Source organism: Odontesthes bonariensis, chromosome 10 (assembly GCF_027942865.1).
Source record: "Odontesthes bonariensis isolate fOdoBon6 chromosome 10, fOdoBon6.hap1, whole genome shotgun sequence".
NCBI lineage: Eukaryota > Metazoa > Chordata > Actinopteri > Atheriniformes > Atherinopsidae > Odontesthes > Odontesthes bonariensis.
This window is the reverse complement of record NC_134515.1, coordinates 9,098,154-9,121,701: the sequence shown is the minus strand read 5'-3', so window position 1 is coordinate 9,121,701 and position 23,548 is coordinate 9,098,154. Positions and strand designations below refer to the sequence as shown.

Below are 23,548 nucleotides of genomic sequence, written 5' to 3'. Positions count from 1 at the left end.
ATTTCTCTTGTTTTATGGAAGAAATTATGTGCTGGCTGTGAATACGTACAGTATCGGAGTTTGATTTCCGTCTAAAATACTTGGCCATCTGCACATGTTTTCCAGAGAGGGGCTGCTGTCATTACCACCTCATTTCCTTTCCAGCATCTTTCAATTTCTTCCCTGTGATGGCCTTTGGAAATGGCTTCCAACGCTGCCCATTCACCGGGTACATGACAGGCTTTTGAATGCACAGGTGAAATTGTCTATATCCATATCTGCATGAGCATCTATTTGAAGGTTTGGGACCATGTGCCGTCAGTGTGATGCTGCTTTCATTTCATTTTCTTTTCTCTGTGTGCTGGTCTTATTGAGCACCGTCAGGAGAACAGAGCGAAGGGTCTGGGAGGGCGAAGGGGATTGATTCTGGGCTTTAAATAAACACGTTCTCCCTTCCTCCAGCTGCGTCCACCAGACATGCATCTGCCCCACACGTCACTCAGCCCGCCTGCTCTTTGGCAAAACCACGGACCAACAGGAACAAAAACAATGTCAGCCAAAGTAATTCACTGCCTCGTTGCTCTTTCCCAAACTTTGAAGCCAGCTGGAGTAACAGAATTAATAATTTGTGCTGACAAATGACAGCATTTGCTGCTGGAAGTGTCTCATCTGTCCTGTTGCAGGTTAATGCGGCAGTGAAAGATGCTGCACACATGCACAGCAGCATCACCTCCTCTCTGCAGAAATGTTTCTGCCTCACAGTTTGGTTTTTTTTTGGAAATGTGATGCAGAGGGCAGCAGGACACTGAAAAACTACACATCTTATTTATAACTTCTCCATATTTGACAAATTGTATGTCTAACAGGAACAGCACCAGACCACAGAGGAGCCAGGCGATGATTTAAAATGATTGGTTCAGGTGATGCGTCATCCGGCCATCTTGGTCATAGAATGGTTAAAAAAAAAAAAGCAAACAGTACCGTAAATTCCGGACTATAGAGTGCACCTGAATACAAGCCGCAACCTCTAATTTTAAAAAGAAAATCCATTCTGTTACAGTGAGGATTTTTAAACTTTAAATTAAATGTATATAGTAACAGAAACAAATGCATGCTGCAAATGATTTTTTTCCCCGAACGGCAGTAAATACCTGTCGGTAACGTACAAATGTACGTTAAATTGTAAATGCCTGTAAATGCTTTTTTTTTTTTTAAACAGTGCATGTAACAGCGATGGTTTTAACTTAAATACCTATCGATAACGCACAAATACGGGGCCGAAGTCGTCTTCTTCAGTGTCCGAATTGAACAGCCTCAGAACTTCGTCACCCACTTCAGTCTCTTCGTTGTCGCTCCGATTTACAATAATTTAGTGGTGTAAGTGTGTTTGATTTTTCGTACAATTTCATTGGACCACTGAACTATTCGTTCTTTTTATTTTTGATGTTACGAGGCAAAATGTTTTTGGCGGCATGGGGAAAAAAAAAATTAAAAAAAACGGGAAAACAAACATTAGCCGCACCGTATTATAAGCCGCGGTGTTCAAAGCCTGGGAAAAAGTAGCGGCTTATAGTCCGTAATTTACGGTAACTCCACTTCAACAAACCATCAGAGGACACACGTTGTGTTAACCTGTTCCACACTCAAAGTCGCGGGGTTGGGATCTATGGTGCATAGATTTCAGAGCCCATCCAGTTGTACAAGCACTAAAATGGATGTAGCATCACTGTGGTTCGTTCCCAGATTACAGGATAGGTGCTTGTGTGTGTTATTTCACTTGTGCAGAAACAAATTTAGTCTTTCTCCGAGCATTGATTAAACCCTAATAACTAATCTCTGGTTGTTGAAGTCTAAATTGCACATTAGTTTTCTTCTTCCCCTAAAATTAATACCTCTATGCTTTAAAATTACATACGTGTCACTCGACACCTTTTCCTCATTTCATGTTAATTACCCCTCATTAATCTTCTTTATATTAATTATGCGATTAGTTTCCAAAGGACCACCAACACACTGCTTAGAAGGAGGTCCCAGAACATGATATGGGTTCTGTTTTGGCAGATTTGTCCAGGTTTAAAGCCTTTATGGGATTTACAGTCACTCAGCAAGTTGCCCTCAGATGAAAAAATAATGAGCCCAGGTATTAGTTTGAATTAATGTTTTAAGACTCATCTGCACACTGTGGCTCCAAGGTGAAGTGCTTGTTGTTCTGAGTGTGATTCGTTTTACCACAGGAGTCTTTAAAGGAGCATTTCAAACAAATGAAATTGCATCTGTAGAACGTTTGGACTATTTTCATTTACTGGTGATCTAAGGAGGAAAAGCTGGCCTCAAAATTTAAAGGAGACCTTTCATGCTTTGATCAAAAAGAAATCAGACGGATATAAATTGCTCGTTTTAAAAGGACAAACTGTGATAGCTCTTTTCATTGCAACTCCTCTCCTCCACAGAGTTTTTTGCCTGTATCAACATGGCTATTTTGCACTCGGGGTATATTTGTGCCTTCTTTCCGCCGACTCATTGCTGCTTTGTGATGAGCACACACTGGAAACCATAACAGTGGTGTTTGTCTGATGTTTTCCTACTTAATTTTCTGTCCACACAAACCAATCGAATTGAGGCACAATCATGTTATTCTATCATATTTAAATGCGAGTGTAGACGTTACCGCCACCTACTGGCCTAGCTTGAGAAATTTAGCATTTGAATTTCTGCATTTTTCAAATGGAGGGAAAAATATCCGGAGCAAAGTGCTCAAGACCTTCATTCAGATGTGTTTAACAGCCAAGAGCTATCAACCATCCGTTATCTACAACCCTGCATGCTCACACTCACTCCTATGATTCATTTAAAAGCTAAGAGTGATCATGCAAATGTCAATTGAACTCAATAACTCTTAAAGCCTGTTATTGACATTTGAGAAATCCTAGGTGAACACACGTGATTTCTCAAACCAAAGTGCTTTCTTGTGTCAGCTTTGAATGCAGAGGGTCCTGTTTCTCACTCGGCCATCTTGTGCCTTTGTGAATGTCCAGGAGCTTCATCTCTGATACACCCAAAATTCAACATTTTTTCCTCTATCCAGACAAAAAAAAAAAAAAAACGTTCTTTCAGTCACAGAACTGCAGATTAAATGAGGTGGGCTGTAGCACCACCGACCTACCGCAGTCTATGCTGATGAGTGTTAATCATATTGCATTTATTCATTATTGTTCTTTTGTCTATTTAGTTGCAGATGTGTAAATTCGCAGCTCATCTCCTTCCATTAGGCTTTAAGCCGAGGAGACTTGAGGCTGTGGGAAAGGGGATGCGTCACGTCGCATCTCAGTCCCAAATATAGAAATTTAATCTGCTGTTGGAGGGTTTCAAGCCAAGGAGAGAAACAAGGGCAGGAGGGGCTGAGGAGATCCTGAGGCAGGTCTTGTTGTGAATAATGCATTTTAATCCTGCTGCTTTCCTCTCTGTCTAGCAGTGGTCCATTCAGTATTTCCATTCCCTGTCCAAAAACTACAGCAGCAACGCAAGCACAGCAAGGACTGGCAGGATAGCAAACATGCTAAAAATCTGAAACCATGTGCATCACCCATGTCTCAAAGAATAGTTTGGTGGTCTGTATATTAAATTAAAGTATATTTCATTGTATTTAACCGACTTAAGCCGAGATCTTCAGATGTTCATATGCAGACTTTTGTCTTAATATTAGAACAGAGCGAGGTTAGCTACCTGCAAAGCTAAACACTGTGATCCTACTTTCCCGTTTCCTCCAGATCAGAGGTGTCAAACTCAAATAAGTCGTGGGCCAGCCTTGATATTTATGGAAAAGATGTCTACAATTGAGGATATAACGATAAACCTTTTCATATTTGTTAAGTTTTGCTTAAATAATTAATCTGGAACAAGCAAAGCTTCTTACTATAAACACATCTGTGGCTATCATCGAAGCTAACGATAAGCTGCATCGAAGGAAAGCCAACTAGTCAGGCTCTGTCGGAGTTGACAGTGTGGAAATAAAGTGCAGGTTTAGAGGGAAGTCCAGCGAATTCGTAGAGTTAAATTTCAATAGTAACCTTTTTTTCACAGGCTAACAATGATAATATTGTTTTGGTGAACAGATCTTCTGCTTCCCACCTTTCCTTTGGACATTTTTGGGAGGGGCAGCCCGATGTGACTCACTAATGAATGTCAACAGAGGGGGGCACTTGTGGGTCCTGATTGACACGCCAATGCACCAGCAGAGCATTCTGGGATTGGTAGTGTTGGCGCTGTCTACTCTTTGGGCCTGAGTTTGACATCTATCATTCTTTAAACGGACTTCTTGTCACAATACTTTCCTAAAATGTAGAACTACTTCTCTAAAAACTGAAAGAGATGTACTTAAAGCCAAGACTTTATTACCTGCCTTCGAGTTTCAGAGTGATGCCGGCACTAATACTCTTGCCGCCAGGTGTCAAAGAACAGAGCAACAAAGCAGCAATTACACTGTGTTTATCCATAGTTTTGATGATATTCTTCTCATGAAAGAACCTTGTTTGGAAATGTTCCATGATCTGTTGTGGTTGACTTGTCTGCTTACAGGTATCTGGATCAAACCCACCCGAACATCCAGGATGAGGGAGAAAAGGGCCGACTTTGTGGCCGGATGCCTGGGCGGAAGGGTGATCGTAGCCGGTGGTCTAGGTCAGCACCTCTATTCTTTTTTTCTTTACTGTCAGTTTAATACGACGTTATGCTTTGACCCAAGAAGGAGATTAAAGATTTAGTCACAGAGTGCATAATAATGTGACAGCAAAGAAGCTGAACAGTCTGTTAAAATGAAAATGGGGCTGATGGTCTGATAGGAGTCTCACTGAAAACTGTCCCTTGTTCAGCCTACAATATTTCCTGCGGCTGAACCGCCTGTATTAATAGCCTCACAGTTACTATTAGGGCCTTGAGATTGACATTTATCAGATTCATTCATCGATCATAGGAGGTCGAGCACTTTGGTAAACAGATAGTATTATTTAGTCGTTTATCATGGAACAGCAGTTGAAGTAGCGGCGTGTTCAGATGTTGTCATAGAAACGCTGGTGACAGTAATAATCATCTGTGTGGATTAAATTAAGCACCAAAGCAAATCCTTTCAGCCTTTATATAGAGCTCCATCTCTTTCCCTCGGAGGGGTTTGAGTATCTCTAGATCTTGTTCACGAGTAATGGCAAGTTAAATGTGGGCTCTGAGCCGGGCTGCTGTGGTATAGAGGGAGTGGTGCTGGAAGTCAAAGCGTCTACTGGTTTTACTGGTCCATCTTTGTTCCGACCCTCACCTATGGTCAGGAGATCTGGGTAGTGACCGAAATAGGCTTTCCTTGGGAAGATGGCTGGGTGAGGAGCTCGAACCAGCATGTAACTGCACTAAGACACAAACTGTTAGTATAATAAATATTTCCCTAACGCTCTGCTTTAGAGTGCCTCAGCATTGATGTATTATTATTGTGACCTGTGTAAACGGCAACATGCAAACAAATTATCAGATACATCACTGACATATGAATATTGTACTGACCATACTGTGACAGTATTAGCCGCTTAGGTAAAGTTACATGAACAGTCCAGTGCAATAGCATAACCAGGGGATTGGACTGAAGAGAAGTTACGGTCCAATCTGTTGGTTTCCTTAGCTGGGAAATCCTTTTTTTCCAATTGGCTCTATATGAATGAATTGGATTATTTTGAAAATAATTATGATTACAATGAATTCAACTCCAATTGGCTTGAATTGGACTATACTATTTAAGTGCCTTGAGATGATATTTGTTGTAATTTGGCGCTATATAAATAAACTGAATTGAATTGAACCTAGGACTGACAGCTGAAAGACTTCCCATATTTGAAAATGGCTTCTCCTCCAAGCTCACTCCATGATGGTGATCACACCCACTACAAACACAAGCCTCACATTATGAAGCATCTCGCTCTTCAAAGCAGTATCGACTGGTTTGAACCAGTGGTTCACAGAAAATGCAGTTTGTATGGGAGCATTGATGTCAGACGGCCATCACTCGAGGTAACGTAGATCGATAGCTTTACCTTCCAACTCAGCTCTCTCTTCACCGTGACAGACTGGTGTCATGCTGCCTCGGTTTCCCGCTCCTTTCTACCCCCGTGATATTTTAAACTCCTTCACTGGAGGTAGTGAGCAATCCATGCTTTTCCAAGAACCATAGCCTCAGACTTGGAGGTGCCAATTCTCATTGCAGCTGCTTCGGTGCCTCCATTGAGGGCTCGATGAAGCGAACACAACCACATCATCTATAAAAAAACAAAAATAAAGATGCAATCCTAAGCTGACCGGACAGAAAAGCCTCTCCATTAAAGTTATGAACAGAGTCCAATGCAAACTACGCTCTCACTTCAGTTGAGCAGAGACCGAATGGTCTGTGATAAAATGCCCCCAAAAAAAATAAATAACTGGGGACTATAAAACGCACGAAAACCACAATACATATACTACAGGAGACACATTTACACCGGAGATCAAACAGGCAGCTAGAAGTGGAATCCATGAATTGGCATTTCTAAGTCTTTGCCTTGTGCCAACAGCACACCTGATAACCAAATTAATACTCCATTGACTTTCCATTTTCTTCTTGGCTGCTCTGCTTCTATTAAAGGAAATAAAGCGTGAAGAGATTGAGCAATGCTACAAATTGATCCGAGGTCAGCTTCTTCTCTCCTTACCTCGATGGCATGCTTGTTAAGCAGATATTGACTCTTATAAAATACAGTTTATACACATTTCAAAAGCAACTGTTGTTCAATCTCTCTGTGCATTGGCATGACACATAAGAACAAAATACAGTAACTATGAAATAAGATAGAATTAAAGAGAATATTAAGTATTTGGCAGCTCCTATATTCCTGATTTACTTGTTAATTGACATCAACAATGATAATTTATAGCACAAAGTTGTTTGGAAGCAACTGTAAGAGTGAGATCTACTCTAAAACAAACCCCTTTGACTGCTTTATATCCGCGATATTAAGAGTAATTTCAACAAAAATGCGTCACCGGAGAGTTAAGAACATCCAAGCTTCGTCTCTTTTATTATTGATTGAAACCTCTGTCAATAGTAGTTTAACACATTTCCATGTAAGCCTAATACACCCTAGCAGTTTCCTCCATGCTTGGAGCTCAGAGTGACACTCGGTAATGTGGTCTGACAGCTGTTCAAACGCATGAAGAAGGGAGGAAAATGCCAATCTTGTCCTACTGAGAGAGAGAAAAATCAGCAGGAGACTCAAAGGGGAAAAAGAGGATTAAATGGGATACAAGGATGATGTGGAAATGACAGAGAGGGAGAGTGTGAGGAACAAGAAGTAAATATGTTATTCTTCTGTGTGGCAGCTGCGACTTTGGCTCGCCGTCTAATTCATGCTGATATTTTTGGGCTGGTGAGTCATGGCACATTTCCCAGCCTTTGCCTTTTGTCTTTGGAAATAAATCCACAAAGACCATCGATAACGACGTTGGATTGTGAGTGTGCACACACGATGGATACTTAAATTAGAAGTGAGTGTAAAGGCAGCAGATTAGAGGTCTTTGCACAAGTTTAACACAATTTAAAGATGTTTACACTGTTGATCCCAACATTTGTGTAGTCAGATGCTTTTCACTGGTTTGACAATTCTGATCACGGCTGGTTCGAATCATCATCCAAGATGGTCGACACGTTTTTCGCCTGAGATCAGTGCGAGGCCGTCTGTTATATACCCGGTTCATAACATTTTAATGTCAGTGTACTAACTTGTATGCAGAGAGATTTGGCTGCGCTACAAAGACGGCTTTTCTACAAGTTCGCTTTCAGAAACTGTCATTTCATCTCGGACGGCCGATTGTTAAGTCTTCAAAAGCTGAATTTATTTAAAAGGCTTAGATATTGTAGCCTATATTTAACATTCTCATTGAAGAAAAATGTAGCTTTTTTTGTCTCTTACCTGGAACAGTGCACATAAACACTCGCCCCCATTCACTGCTACGTAAAGGAATAATTCCTATTTGTTTATTTAACCTGCTGGCAAAACAAAGTAGTGAACAGTCACATTCACAGAATTGCTCATAATGACCTGTGTACTCTGCCTGTTACCGGAGAATTCCACTAGGGGGCACACCAGATGACTCGTGATGGCAAAAACATCAGTGGACGAATGTTTCCAAAATGTTACTGATCTCTCAACAGCAATGACGCATCATAAAGATACTTGTAACTTTATCTATAAGCTTGTCCTTTTTTTTTTTTTTTTTTTTTTACCTCTGCTGGTCCTATAACTCTACGTCAGATCAATTTTGGCACTACACTCCCCCTACTGGTCATCTTCATATTGCAGCTTGCAAACGCGTCGTGTTAATTTCGGGCACAAATGACGCTCCAAGCAAACACAGGATACCCGAGGCAGCCACAATAAATACGTATCAATAATTAAAAGTAAGTATATTCTAGGTCTAATGCTTCCTGCACCGTTCAAAATCAGAAAAATGTTTCAACCAATTCTCCATTATCCCAGCGATTATAAACACACTAAACCACGGGCTGTGGCCATTCACCCTCTTTACAAATCTAATTTTTTCTGCTTTAATTACTGAGCAAAATGGGTGCTTCGCTCTCACATAACTTGATGATATGCTATTTAGCTTTACCTGGACGTTTGTACCGGACCTTTTTCTTTGTGTTCATCGGCTGTGATCTTAGATATAATGGTGATAAAGATAAATGCAAAGCTAAGCTCAGTGCCAGAGAAACTGTACAGGCAGGAGTGAAGTGTTCTTCGTTTGTGCCTGACTAACAACCCTTTTTGCCACGGCCACCTTGGGATTTTAGTCACACATAACTGCCAGTTTTCCATAAACTGTTTGATTTCATGTAGTGTAATAACAACCTCTTGTCCTCTTGCCTCCCTATTTTGCTTATATTAGAGGCCTGACTGGCTTTTAATTAAATCCTGGTTCCTTTTTGAGGGGAAACCATGGCTGTGCTTTTTTCTTTATATTATATGAATTTAATACAAATTCTATTAAACTCAAAATTGCAACTTTGTCAGGCGTTTAAAGCCTTCCTCCTAAACAAACCTATTATAGATATATGATATAGAGTCCAGTGAGACATATCATTAAGTAAAAAACTTCTGCGAGAGAACGTGCATCTGTTACTAACGTAGCAGCATCTCCAGGTACGACCACAGAGGGACCAAATAAACAGTCGGAGGTGTTCATGTGGCATCCAAACTCCCCACAAACTTATCTGACCAGCATGTTATCATAAAATCTTATTATTAAAGTTGCAAATATTCGGCATCCTCATTTTAGATAATAATGAACCATGTCACTAAAACCACAAGATATTAGCGCCTTTAGTAACTCAGCAGCTCTGAACTGGGATCATTGTTTTCCAGTACTTTCCACCCAAATGCTTGTCGAATTGTGATAAATTTCTTGTTACTACTACCTTTGTCTGATTACAGCTTTGTTGCTAAGTCAACTGTTGGAACAGTTTCAACTTAGTTAAAAAGTAAAATTCCAAATTTGCTTTCTTTATATTCAGATTTTAGTTTCAATGTAAATACATTCTCACCCATAACATTTTATGATAACTATTTTTCTTCCCATACAGCGCATGAACGTTTTTTACTGCACATTTGACCGAAACATGAACTTTTATTGGTCCACCTCTTCCCTCATGAGCATTTTAAGCTGTTACTTTGGATCATTAAAATAGCTTTAACAGAAGGATTAATGAGATAAGACAGAAATATATGTAAAATACTTATTAATGCAATGTGACATGGTCATGTTGCCGTGGCGAGGCCAGTTTATAAGATGCACTGAACTCATTGTGACAGGCTGTAAAACACATAGTGGACAGTCTGCTGACATTGATGCATAATTCAAAACATGGTGTTAAAAGGGTCATCGCTGCACTGCGTACTGTCCTTATTGGTCATTATTTGGCAGATAGATTCGCAGCATATATTGAAGGATTTGTTTACACATCATAAGTCAAATAGGCGCTGCATCATGCAGCCCTGCTTCAGATTAAATTAAGCTATTCTTCTAGCCTGGCTGACGCGTCCACAATCTCGATGAGATGGTGGTCTGGGAACTAGGTGTGCATTTTCTCGTATTTGAGGCGTGGTTTACGAATGCCTAGAGCCGTTTATTGGGCGCTACGAATGTCTATCAAATGACGTCAGGTACTTCCCATGCTGCTTTGCGCGCGATTCATAGCCAATTGTATCACTTATACCAGATGACGACAGAAATTCGACGAGGAAGAAGAAAAAAATGGAAAATAAAAGTAAACTTGCGCTCTAAGCTACTTAAATTGACAACAAAGTAGGCCTATATGCTATATTCTACATGAATTTTTATGTTGTAGAGTTGTGAATTTATTTTAATAATGGAGAAATTGAGCAGCCTTGCTTTGTTGTCTACAGTAGTAGATCAACCCTCATCTTACTTTGAAGCTCCCAGCTCCCAGAAGTGACGTCAACGAAGCTTTAGCAACAGAAAAGCTATCAGGCTTGTGTTGATGATAATAATAAACTCCTGGACTATGTACAAACTTCCAAATGCATCGTTTTGTGAGTACAGACCATATTTGTACAACTGTAGAAGTTTGGTGTCATGACATGTGATTTTAGTGTGGTAATTTTGGAGATACTGCCAGGGTCCGTTAGCGCTTGTACTAAGCTATTCGGGATTACTCAGTAACTCAGCTGATGTTCAGGCAATATCGGAAAAACTTCGGGTGGGCTACTTGGCTGGATGTCACGGTTCAAATGACCCCAGGGTGAATCTACTCCGAAACACTTTCTAAGGCTGCATTGAACGGTAACGTTGTGTCCGCTGTCATGTTGGATTAACGCTCTACAAGCTTCGGTGTAGCGCATAGACGTCGTCATCGTCTTGCTGCCCCCCCCGTTCTGTGATTGGTTCCCAAACTCTAGCAAAAATAAGGGCGGTGGTTTCCAGGCTGACTTTGCAGTGAGAATGAAATCGAGCGCAAAGCAGCATGGGAATTCCCAGGCTACTATTCTTCCAATTCTAACCAGAAATATATAACCGAATGGCTTCATACACAAAGCTCTGGTTCAGCTTATAATTAATTCTGTGCTCAGAAGTATTTGGTATTTTGGGTTGCTTCCATTCTAGCAGAATTCAGTAGAGACGGCGTCAGGATTTTAGGCTAACACATGATCATTAGGATCAGTATCCATAAAGACGATCAAAGTTCTGATCAGTTATGTACTTTAAGTGCACCGAGACGTGAAGGTAGTACATCCAATATTTATCCAGTCTGATGGAAATCCTCCTTAAATGTTGATGTTCACATGCTGCAAAGCATTCAGTCAGAATAAAACTCTTCCACCATGTGGGGCCCTGCTCGCTAAAGCACAATAATAATAATAATATTAATAATAGAAGAAAAAAATGCTGTTTTTCCAAATTTAACAGCAGAGGTTACTGCCATCTATAAACAAGCCGAGGGAAGGTAGACCTTTACAGTGCAGTCCTGCGGGATCTCAGTCCCAGTGCAGTCCTCTGCCGTCGATCATCTGACAAAAATCGCCGCTATTTAAACAAAGGACGCAAACTGCCACCATTTACATGAAGTCTGCCGCCATCCCTGCACAGTGCCAGCATGAAGCCGCACCAACATGAGGGCTCTGAAAGCCTGAAACATGTAAATGAAGAAGTGGAAACCAGCCCAAGTCTTTTGTTTTCCAACTCTGCTGAACAGGCTATGTGCTTATTTTTGCCTCCACAGTTTCCTTTTGCACGTTTGTTTGTTAGAACAGAACCGAGACGCCAAATAAAACTGATTTATTGACTCTGCCTCACTGACGCGAGTCATTTCACTTCCATTGTCATGGATTTAGGTCATGGTGTAACAAATGTTTTTATATGGAAATGACTTATTAGATGAGTGTCTACTTCCATTCATGGCTAAAAATGGGAATGGATTCAGTTTAATGACAGATTTCAGTAGCTGAGACTGGTGTGAGCTGACCCGACTGAACATTTAAAAAATATCTCCAACAAAGGTGTCCTTTACTAAATACTTTAGTTTCTGCTCCTCTGTAACCCACGACTTCCTGTTCGCTCATCACGGGTCGAGCATGTTCGGAACTAACCAACAGATCCAGCTTGTATTGAACATTTTCACTCTGATTACAAAAACTGGCCAAGTTCGTAACCTTTCAGTGTTGACGGACTCAGATCTGAAGCTTTTTACCATCTCAGAAACATCAACAGAATTAAAGGTTTCCTCTCCCAAAAAGACCAGGAGAAACTCCTCCATGCATTCATCTCCAGCAGACTCCATTACTGTAAAGAGCATTAAACATCTGCAGCTCATCCAGAACGCTGCTGCTAGAGTTTTAACCCGGACTAAGAGATCTGAACACATCACAGCAGCTTTAAAATCTTTACTCTGGCTTCCAGTCAGTCACAGAATAGATTTTAAAAGCCTGCTGATGGTTTACAAATCCCAGAACGGTTTAGGCCCAAAATACATCTGTGATCTGTGCAGAGAATATAAACCCAGCAGAGCTCTTAGATCCAAGGACTCAGGTCAGCTGGTCCAGTCCAGAGTCCAGACTAAACATGGAGAAGCAGCATTTAGCTGTTATGCTGCAAACAAGTGGAACAAACTGCCAGTGGAGATTAAACTTTCACTAAATGTAGACATTTTTAAATCCACGTTAACAACATTTCTGTTCTCATGTGTCTATGCATGAAATCTGCACGCTATCTTTTAATTTATCTGGACTGTTGCTTGTTTTTAATCATTTTAATTGTTTCTCTTTAAGTTCTTTTACGTATTTTTAATGCTTCTTCCACTTCCCGCTGCAATGCTTTTATTTTATGTGAAGCACTTTGAGTTGTTTTGCACTTGAAATGTGCTACAAATAAACTTGACTTGATTAGACCGATTCTGATACACAAAGCTACATTCAGGCAGCACTTAGACTGCGGACAACATGTTGCTATAAAGCGGAGGCAGAAAGGTCAGGAATGAGTGTATTAACTGCTAAAATATGTGCTAGGAAGAGAGCATGTAATGAGACCATTTACATCCGAGGTCAGACATTTGCACCTGCTCCTCAGTGGGTTTGTTGTGGCTTTTATGCTGCTGCGGTGGCGTCTAATCGCAGTGTGAAAACAGCCGGTGCAGGAGGTCAAGGGAAGGTGAGAAGTAAAGACTGGAGACCAAACACAGTTTGAAACAGAAGAGCAGGAATCACAAAAACAAAACGCATGTAGATGTTGCAACAATTGTAAAATAAATCAAGTCACGTGAACGTGAATACGTTCATCTACTCCCAGATAACAGTTTGGTGAAAGTCGGCCTCCTTCTATATATTTAGATCACTCGAGATCTGTGTATATCCATATAACGGGAGAGAACAGGGAATGAATGAACGCGTTCTATATTAGCTCAGAGCTGCCGTGTTGTTGTTCGCTGTAATGAAGTCATTTCATACATTTCTCTTGGGGAAAACTCGAGATGCATCAAATATATTCGATACTTCACCCACCCATAATTCTAAGTGAACTTTAGAGATGATTTACCTCGAGAGGATGTCTTTTAAAAACCCAACTAAACTATAAAAAGGTCAGTTTCAAGCTTCTATGTTGGAATTTCATTAGAGCACAGTGCAAATGGAGCTTATGTACCGTGTGCTGTTTCACAGGAAATAAGGAAGAGCACAGGAAAAAGGCAAACGTGCAAATAGGAGACAAAGAACAATGCAACAGTTTTTAAGAGTGGGAGAGATGACAGATCTAGCAGAAAGGGAGACGATGAGTGGTGCAGCAGAAATAATCCAAGGAGGAGAGTTGAGATAGAAGCACGAATAATTGAGGGCTGATGAGCAGGGTTAAGAGTCGAGCCGGAAAAGATAAGAGTGGTTTTAAGAGTTAGAAGAAATAGATATAATTAATGGATGATTTGAGAAAAAGGAGAGGTGCAAAAGGCAGAGAAGAGTGGGGGTGAATACAAGGAATGGAGGTCAAAAGGAAGAGCAGCAGCCGGTGAATCGAGGCCGTCTGGGTCGAGAATCAAAGCAGCTTTTAGCATCCATTTTTGTGCGTCTGCGTCCTCGTGGCGCCGCGTCTTTACACAAAACGATGCCTGGACCGCCTTAAAAGAAGGCCGACATGACACCGCACAGTGATGATAATAGTCTTCCTCACCTGCACTCACCACTCCATAACATTTGCGGACTTGCTGTGATGTGGGTCTCCATGGAAACGGCAACAATTTAGGCCAGCCTGATGTATAATGACAGTGAACACAGCACCTGAGGTGTGAGACGGAGAGGGAGAAGATCACAGCCGACCGTGCAGAGAGCTGCAGATGGAATTAAAGCTGAAATGAGCCCTCTGGATGTGTGCTGTTGCTCGTTGTTAAATCCAGACACCTTCAGGAAAAGTTCCATTTAAGAGCTGAAACTCAACCTTTTCCCATTCAGCTGCACGAAACATCCAGAAAATCTTATGATTTTTATAGTTTTAACAATTTAAAGATAAAAAAAAAAAACATGATTTTTTTATTAATCATTGGACCACATTGATTTTGGTACATAAAATAAAATGTAGCACAATCATTGAAACACAGTACAAACAACAAGAAAGTACAACTTGTTCTTTTTGTATAAGACGTCTGATGTACAGTAAGTTATCCAAACATCATAGGTAGGGCTGTTTTATCTATAGACTCCACTTTGGGGTTTAGGACCACTGCTGCTCCCGCTGGGCTTTTATAGTTAAAGGTTGTATCCTGATGGAATGAGACCACAGATGTTGTTTCTACTCTGTCACAACAGATATTTTTTAAGTTGGTTTGAAGTTACAGTGAAGCATGTTCTAAGATATATTCCCAAAATTGCGGAACTAGCTCCCCGGTAGTTGGGACATGGTTTGCAGCAAGTGGTTCAACACACATTGTTGTATTATCAGTGGGTCGGCCATCTTGTGTTTAGTTGCACTGTAAATTAAACTCCCAGAAGGGAGGATCAAAATAAACTCGTTTTGAGTCATTTCTAGTATGTTTTTATGAAAGAAAAGAATAGATTACAATCAGCACTAAGCAGCTGCATGCTCAGGGCTGATGATGCCCGAGTTTATATCAGATTATGAAAAGGCAGAGAAGTGTTTCTTTAAATAAAGCATTGTGACTTGGCTAAATATACAGATTGCTCTTTCAAAAGCACGACCGAGCCTCCGAAATACTGAAAGTCAAAGAGAAGGTTTTTAAAATATAAATCTGGTAGCAGATCTCCTGGGATCCAGGTTGGAAGATGTTCTCCGGTCAGCAGTGCAACATGACAGCTGATAACACCTCCAAGCAACGCTGTCAGTCAGCCGCTGCCGCGGGAAACGCTGACAGAAACGCATCCAAAAATAGTTTTCTGGTTATTGTCGTTGATGTTCCCCGACACAAAAAGGAGAAAATTCAAATTTCAGTTTAACTTGAGACAAAAATTTAGTTTTAAACGGGACTATAAAAAACTTCTTATGGTTTTTATTTAGGAAACTTTATTTACACATTACATCGTTAAAAGTCTTTCCTACACAGCAGTTGAACCGTATTTATCCCCAAGGAGGAGTTAACACATGGGGATCCATGAAAATTGCTGTGCGCGTTAGCTTTCCGTGCGCGTTAGCTTTCGGTGCCTGTTAGCTTTCCGGTGCGCGTTAGCTTTCGGTGCGCGTTAGCTTTCGGTGCGCGTTAGCTTTCGGTGCACGTTAGCTTTCGGTGCACGTTAGCTTTCGGTGCACGTTAGCTTTCGGTGCGCGTTAGCTTTCAGTGCATACTGCCGGTGACGTGTGTCCGATTGGACACTTCTTTGCAATAATGATGCTACCAACAGTTGACGCACAGCTTCACACAGCTCCTTCCCTCACAAGCAGCTGAACACTGGCTGACATTCAAGTCAGATCCCTCACCAGAATAAAGAATTCACTGAATAAGACTGCAAACACTTCGACTTTGGCTCCATTTATGGAGAAAGTGCATCAGCCTGGAAATACGCCTCGAGGTTTATCGGTTTATCCGACGCGACGCACCCTCCATATCTAACAGGTTTTCCTCACCTGAAAAATCCCAAATTCCAACAGTAACAGGTGCAAAACCCTCGGGCCCATTTTAAATATTTTAAAAGCTCTACTTCAAAACCACAATGTGTCCAAGTTCAGGACTCGGGGAGCCTTGAATAACCTGCTTAATGTCCTGTGATCGTCATTAATTTACCGCTTTAGGTTGGAATCACTGAGCTACACTGCTCTATATGTCAAACACATATCCTCCTTTTAAAATATTAATAAATCCACCATGTTCCCCCTGATCCACACTAAAAGTTCTCCTTCCACATAACTCTGTGGGTATGCTTTTCTGATGTCGGGCTGTGTAAGGCTCCGTCTCCGGAGACGTTAATTATCGGCCCAGAGAAACTTCCTGTGTTCCTGTGTCTTAACGGGATTTGGAATGGGACTCAGCAGACATCCGATGCAGTTTCTTATCAAAGTGTGTATTTAAGACAACTTGTGTTGTGGGTGGCGTCACACAACTGTCCTCCAACCTCAAACGAAGGACTAATCGCATTTTACAGGTGGTGATTGGAGCGAGTTTTTTTTGGGACTATTTCATGTTTTTCTCTGGAGTTAAAACAGGAGAAACCAACACGATTACTTCAGCTTTACGGGGACATGCTTTTAAACTGCACATCTGGCCTCACTGACCGAGGCCTTTCTCTGCATTTCAAACTAGGGATGAAGCGATATCACTTTTTTTCAAACCGATACGATACTTGGATCTGAGTACTTGCCGATACCGAGTACCGATGCTTCTACCACAAAAAAAAGCAATGAATTGGAAGACAGTTTTCGGTCTCACTAGCCTAACCACACTCTTCCTGATTAGCTCGACATCTCCCCTAGTCGCCAATCTAAAGAAATACAACAAAAATGACCAGTCACCCTCTGATCGCGGTCTTTATGCAATAAATTGGTATCGGTTAACTTTAACGAGTATATTAGAATAGTATCGGCCCGATGCATCCCTATTTCCAACTGAACTTCTGTCCCCTAACGCGCTTCTCTTCATTTTGCAGGTAACGAGCCGTCACCGCTGGGCTCGGTGGAGAGCTACAACCCGGTGAAGCGGCGCTGGGAGTACGCCACGCCCATGCCCACCGCACGCTGCTCCTCCGCCCTCCTGCAGACGACCAGCATGCTCTACGTGATTGGAGGCGTTGCCCAGGGACCCAGTAACGCCGTGGAAGTCCTCTGCTTCCAGGAAACTGTGTGATACATGCAAACCTGCCTTGATATTTCATTCATGATGGAGCAAAAAACTCTAAAACATGCCCATGAATCGGATCTGTGGATCAAACTTTCACCTCTATGTCCCTGTGGTGGATTCTTCTGGGTCGCTGGGATGTAAAACACCGTTTCCTGACATTCAACAAACACTTTTAGGTGGGAGTCGCAGAGAAAGTTTGTGACCAAAGTTGGATGAACACAAGATGAATGGCATTTAAGGGAACTGCAGTGACTGACGTGGAGAGGAATCTGACGGCTTCTTTTTCTTTTTACACTCTGTGGAGATCACAGGAAAGTGAAACAACACGCCTTCGAACTGTTGAGCATTTTTCTGAATAAAAGCAGGGTACTTTTCTGGATATTAAAAAAGGAACATAGGGCCATATCTGAATCTCTTCTTTGCGGCAGCGGCACGCTCGGACACTTTTCTATGATCTTAGAAACAACACTGAGTTTTAGACAGCCGTGTTCTGGGAATATAAATGTCTGTCAGTCTTCTTTTTGTTGTTGTTGCTGTTGTTGCATTGTTGTACGTCAAACCCTGAGCAGCCATTAACCACAGCGTCTACAGCAGTGGTCCTTAACATGCATTCACACCACAGTCACTGTGGTCCAACATGTCAGCAGTAACTCGCCATCTGTGCACCACAGCGATCCATCACCGCGCTGCAGCTGTCAGCCGCTGCAGCGCGGCGATGACTCGTGCCCGTGGAGTGAATGCAGAGTAACGAGCTGCACTGAAGCGTCCAGACGGATCAGCTTCCTGTCACATGACTGTTTATTCTGACAGTACACCAACTCCAACTTCATTCCAGCCACATGAGAGCTAAACGTTACAGAAATCAATAGATTTTTAACTAGAAATCAACGCACCGTTTATCTCTCTTTTAATTATTTTAAGACTACAACTTGGTTCTTGGTTCCAGCGCAGCTACAAAACTCGAAGGCTGTGTTCGAAACCACATACCGCACGCATACTCATCGATCAGACAGTATGCAGAGTGTTTACCCACAATGCATTTTGCTCCTGCCCGAGCCGGAATCAGCCGGCCTGAAGCCGATTTCGCTTAAGCTCTAAACTCTGTAAACTTTAGCAACGTTTGAAACATTTTCTGGTGAGAAAGTAGTCGTTTAGATCCCCAACGTGTTGAAAATCTGACAAAATACCGGCTATTTACAATTTTGTTCCCACGAATTCGGCGCTACTAAAGCTAGCCGCAGTGAGCAACGCACTTCCGGTTATTTTCACAAAAATAAAATATCCGTTGCCTTTTATCATAGAGAAAGCCATTACGGTACAATTGGTGCTTTTGTTTTGAAAACAGGAAGTGAACCTACCCTCGTTGTAGCTAGCTTGAAACTGCCGATTTGACAGGAAATGACGATCGGCGACGTCACGTTACGTGGCATCTTGGGTAGTTTGAGTATGAGTAGTAACCTCATGATGCATACCCAACATTTCAGCGAATCTAGTATGCATCCGGGAACTTCTTACTCAAACTGGCATACCAACTCAAAAAGTTAGTAGGAGTAGTAGGAGAAGTATGCAGTTTCGAACACAGCCATAGTGTGGTTTCTGCCTACCTGGATATATGTTAGAGATGTTCAGGAAACCCTCCCACCCAAAAACAAACCAAACAAATGTGGAAATTTGAGTTTTAAACATTCATAGCTGTTGCCTTAAAAGGAGACGGTGGGTTCCCTGCTCCAGGATGTCATAAAACAAGCCCTTAGAGTTATGTTTGTTAGCTTTTAGTCTTTTCAGACCCTTAACATGCTAATTCTGACACATCTCATCTGACACACCACAGATGTGTCAGATGAGTTCCGGGATAGTGAAGTTTTTCAATGATTTTTCTAATCTATTAAACACTATGGGTCATGTAACAGGTGTTACAAGCTGTTACTTACGTCTAATCCTTCACCCACACAACACATGGGCTGTACCATATGCAGAAAACAGTAGAAAATGAGGCTTGATTTAGCAGCTTAAATCATCTCAACAGTTCTCAGAGGTCTGCAGTGTCCTCACGCACCTCAGAAATGTAACTACGCTTCACAGCTACGACTGCGGCTCGTCTGCTCCTGTGAAACTAAACCGAGTCATAGATTGTAAACACGTTTGGTCACTGTGGTCACATGCAGTTTTACTGATGTCATAGATCTGCCGATCCTTGCAGAGTCTCTTTTCTGCGTTGCAGTATTTTAAGGAAAAGGAACGCAAACACGAGCCAACAACAACGGCTCGGTGTGTCGGTGAAGCTTCAGCCTCGTGGTGAGGGGGCTGCACACCCTCTAACAAAGACCAAAAAAAGACACTAAGCGCTGACAACCTCACAGAAATCCCATCCACTGGTCGCAGAAAGGCCAAAAACTCTGGTAAATTACTCTGACTAGTATGATTAATATGAGACATTTTACTGTGATGCTGGAGAAGTTTGATTTTTAACAAAGCCAGCTAAAGTGAAGATGGCTCTATAGATCATTGGTAAGACAGTTCTGCGCTCGGAGTGCTTTGACAGCGTTATATACGTGCAGGACGGTGTTTCACTTTGCTAACAGCTCCTATAAATCTTTTCCTGAGCATTTGATACTCGGAGGAGAGACTTCTGCTGCAGAGGTTAAACTGTGCTGAGGAGAAGCTTTGTGTGACCCGGCAGGTGTTTCTGACCGGCTCCGGCAGCCCTTTCCCTCCATCACTGGGAGTATTTTTGAAATATCACACAAAGACCCGGTCAGCAGCTCCTCTGTAACAGTCACAGATTCACTGGTTTGTGGTGCAGCAAAGAATGAAGAATTCTGGGTTTCAGTCCAACTCCTTCAGACGATTTGCTGCTAAACTTAAAAAATATTAACGTTTCCATTAGAGCTGCAGTAGCTTTAAGTTCCCTTTAAATTACAGCCAAACTCTTACGTCCTGATTACATAGAACAACTAGAAATAAAACCGTTGCGAGGGTTGTATGAAGTCTGCACCAACACAGAGCCTCACGCTTCTTCGGCCCTTTAGTTGGCAGCTCTGCATCCAAACATCAGGACACCATCGACCTCACGTCTTTCATGAGTCCAGGATTCCCAGAGCTGAAACTACAGCTTTAGTTTACTCTGAAGGGCTGTGAAGAAGTGCGAAGCTCCTATGGAAGGCAAACCGGTTTCACTTAATGCATTCATGGCGAGTCAAACTCAAAGGTTTTTGTTGCTGAAAGGCGTCCGCACCACATCAGTTAAGTGATAATGTTCTGCACCATCCAGATGAACCCGGGCCCCAAAACTGATGAGACAAAAGGAGAATCTGACACTTTTTGAATAGAAGTTACTGCTTTTTAGGATAAATCTTATTATTACGTAAGTTTGATAACTTTAGAGACCACATTAGCACTCGGGATGCACCGGTACCACTTTTTTTTTTTTTTTTTTAAACCGAGTACAAGTAGGCGATACGAGTACTAATCAAGGCCATCACAGATCTTACAATTAAACACGTTTTATTTTCTTTAGGCATGTTCAACCCAAATACAACTGCACTTTAGTCATATAAAACTATTGTTTTAATATTTTAACTTTCACAGATTTTCTTTTAAACAGGCTCACCAAACCTTTCACTAAAATAAAGCTCTTAAATCAAATTTAAACAAATAATAATAATAATAATAATAATAATAACAACCCAGATTTACCGGTAAGGTTTCTGGTGTGGACAGTGCACAGCCTGGACAATGAGCACTTGGTTGTAGCGTATTGCGCAGCCGGCTGCTATTCAGAGTCCTTTTATAGAACAAAAACTAACTGCACGCCATGTAGGACGGCTAGAGCTGAAATACACAAGCTCCAAAAGTGGCAGCTGAGCTGACTGGATGTAAAGCACGTAGTCTTAAGCAGGTGATTTTAATTTGAAGGGCTTTAACTGCGGAGTCATAGCTGAGGTTACGTTCATACCAACAAGTTTCATTCGACTCGTTAGACGTGGTGAGATGGTGGCTGCACAGAACGGGCCCGACGGGAATTATTCATCTCCAACATCCAAACATTTGGAAATAATGGAGGCGCACGGCTGAAAAACAACATGACTAACAGACCCAGAAAAGGTGCAGGTAAAGAGTCTCACTAACACACATCATCTTGCCCTACTTCTGTTTTTTCCTTTGGTTTTTAATCTTTATTCCTACATACGGCAGGCCTCGTTAACAGAGACATCTAGAGCTGTGCGAGCGCTCCGATTAGACGCCAGACGGTTTATTTCTGGTGCCGCTTTGTGCTGCACCTAATTGGGTACAAGCCACAAACTCACATTTATACGCACACACACACACACACACACACAATACTTCCTGTTCAGAGACAGGAAACCTGGATTGATGCTTGCAGGCTTCCATATCTCTGGATGTATGCCATGGACACATAGATTTATTCAAACATAACATTTCATGGATGAAAGAAGATTATGTAAAAAAACAGAGACTGGCTCTGTTTGAATATCTTTACGTAGCTACAGGGGACTTCTTTTTTCCAATGCTGTGATGCCACACTAACTTTAATTTAGGCTGACCTGTAATGCTCCTCGAGGCAGATTTATCTGGGGGCAGCTGCATCAAGTTGGAAACAAAGCTCATGTGCCCATTTTCACATCCAGAGGATATGAAGCAACATTCCAGCTCATTTGCAGTCATGTTTCTCCCAACTTCCTCGTATTCCAGAGGAAAATGCAACTCTTTAGTGCATAAATGCTGCAAATTGTTTCTGTCTGCTGGTGGATGCAGGGCAGGCAGAGAGCAGCGGGGCGATCACTTTTGATCTGAAAACAGCAGAAGGACAAGAAGATGAAAGAAGTCCCTGGTAGAGCTGACGGGGAACCGCAGTCAGGTCAGGGTAATGTGATTATTTAATCATGCATAATATCACAAAATCTGGGTGGCAACTATAGACTTTAACCGACTTTAGATTTAAATCAAGAAAAAGATTTTAAAACATGCGTTAGATGCCTCAGGGGCAGAAAGAAAAAGAGATAAACATGCAGCAGGTGCGTGACCTGAGAAGCAATTAACACCATCTCTGCAGGAACAGCCAACATTTCATTCAATCTAAAATTTCAAATCGTTTTCTTTTAGGAAATATTTATAAGTGCAGATATAAAGGATTTATGAGCATTTATAAGCATCACCTTGATGTAAAAACGGGAAAAGGACACTTTATAGCCATTATTGCCAGTTTACCTGCACAAAGACGTGAGGGATACGATGCGATTCTGAACATTTTGGTTTGATTCAATTTCATTGAGTCTGACAGGGTAAACGTTTCTTTCAGAGTCTTTAACTACGGAAGCCCAGAGCGGACGTGGTACGTATAAACTTTTATCTGATGGTTTTCTCGAGATAATTATGTTGGTAATAATATAATAACATAATTATCTTGTTATCTCGAGTTAATTTAGCGATGGTTTTCGAGGCCACTTTTTCTCCCCAGTCCGCCCCTGTTTATGTTTATGTGTTTGTTTGTCTTGTAGAGATAACTTTCATATCAGCCCGCTTCATTTAAGCAGATGGCCGGCTCGACTGCAGCTCAACAGGCGTTTACACCTCAGTGATCCTGCTGATATAGTCAACTTCATCAGTGACCGGCTGAGGGGACCAGGCCGTCTCCATGGTTACCGAATGATGCACGAGAGGTGCCGTTATCGTTTTCTCGAGATAACGAGATAAATAACTCGTTATCTGGAGAAAACAAAATGCTTGTCACACCAGCGGGATTTGCTTTGGGCATTTTCATAAACGCTCCACATTCCATGTTTGATTCATAGGCTACTTTATTCAGTTTTCAATGAAAGGGGGGTAAAATGGGTACAGCTTTACCAGAAATACATATAAACACATATAAACAGGGGCGGACTGGGGAGGAAAAGTGGCCTCAAAAACCATCGGTAAATTAACTCGTTATCTCGAGAAAACCATCAAAACAAAGTTTATACGTACCACGGCCGCTCTGGGCTTCCGTATTTAATATTATAAATTAAAACTAAAATCTCTTCCAGAACATCTATGAAAGACCTACTGAATGCATTCTGTTTCTGTTAGACTTCATTCTTGCCTTGGCACGCGTTTGACAGAACTACTGTAACGTGCTTTACTGCAGCTCTAATGTGTGAACAGCATCACGTCACCAAAGCCATCACCATCAGCCGCATTCTAAGGTTGGAAATCCATTGGTGGCAA

General features: G+C 41.6%; 1 protein-coding gene across 1 annotated transcript in view; it reads left to right on the top strand.

Moving 5' to 3' along the window:
• Positions 1-23,226, top strand: part of klhdc8b (kelch domain containing 8B) — a 162,854-nt gene extending 139,628 nt beyond the window's left edge. The window contains exons 4-5 of the mRNA XM_075476150.1: positions 4,555-4,656; positions 17,133-23,226. Coding sequence (XP_075332265.1) covers positions 4,555-4,656; positions 17,133-17,329 — 299 coding nt within the window. The 3' untranslated portion in view covers positions 17,330-23,226. The remainder of the gene's footprint in view (positions 1-4,554; positions 4,657-17,132) is intronic.
• The last annotated feature ends 322 nt before the right edge of the window (positions 23,227-23,548 follow it).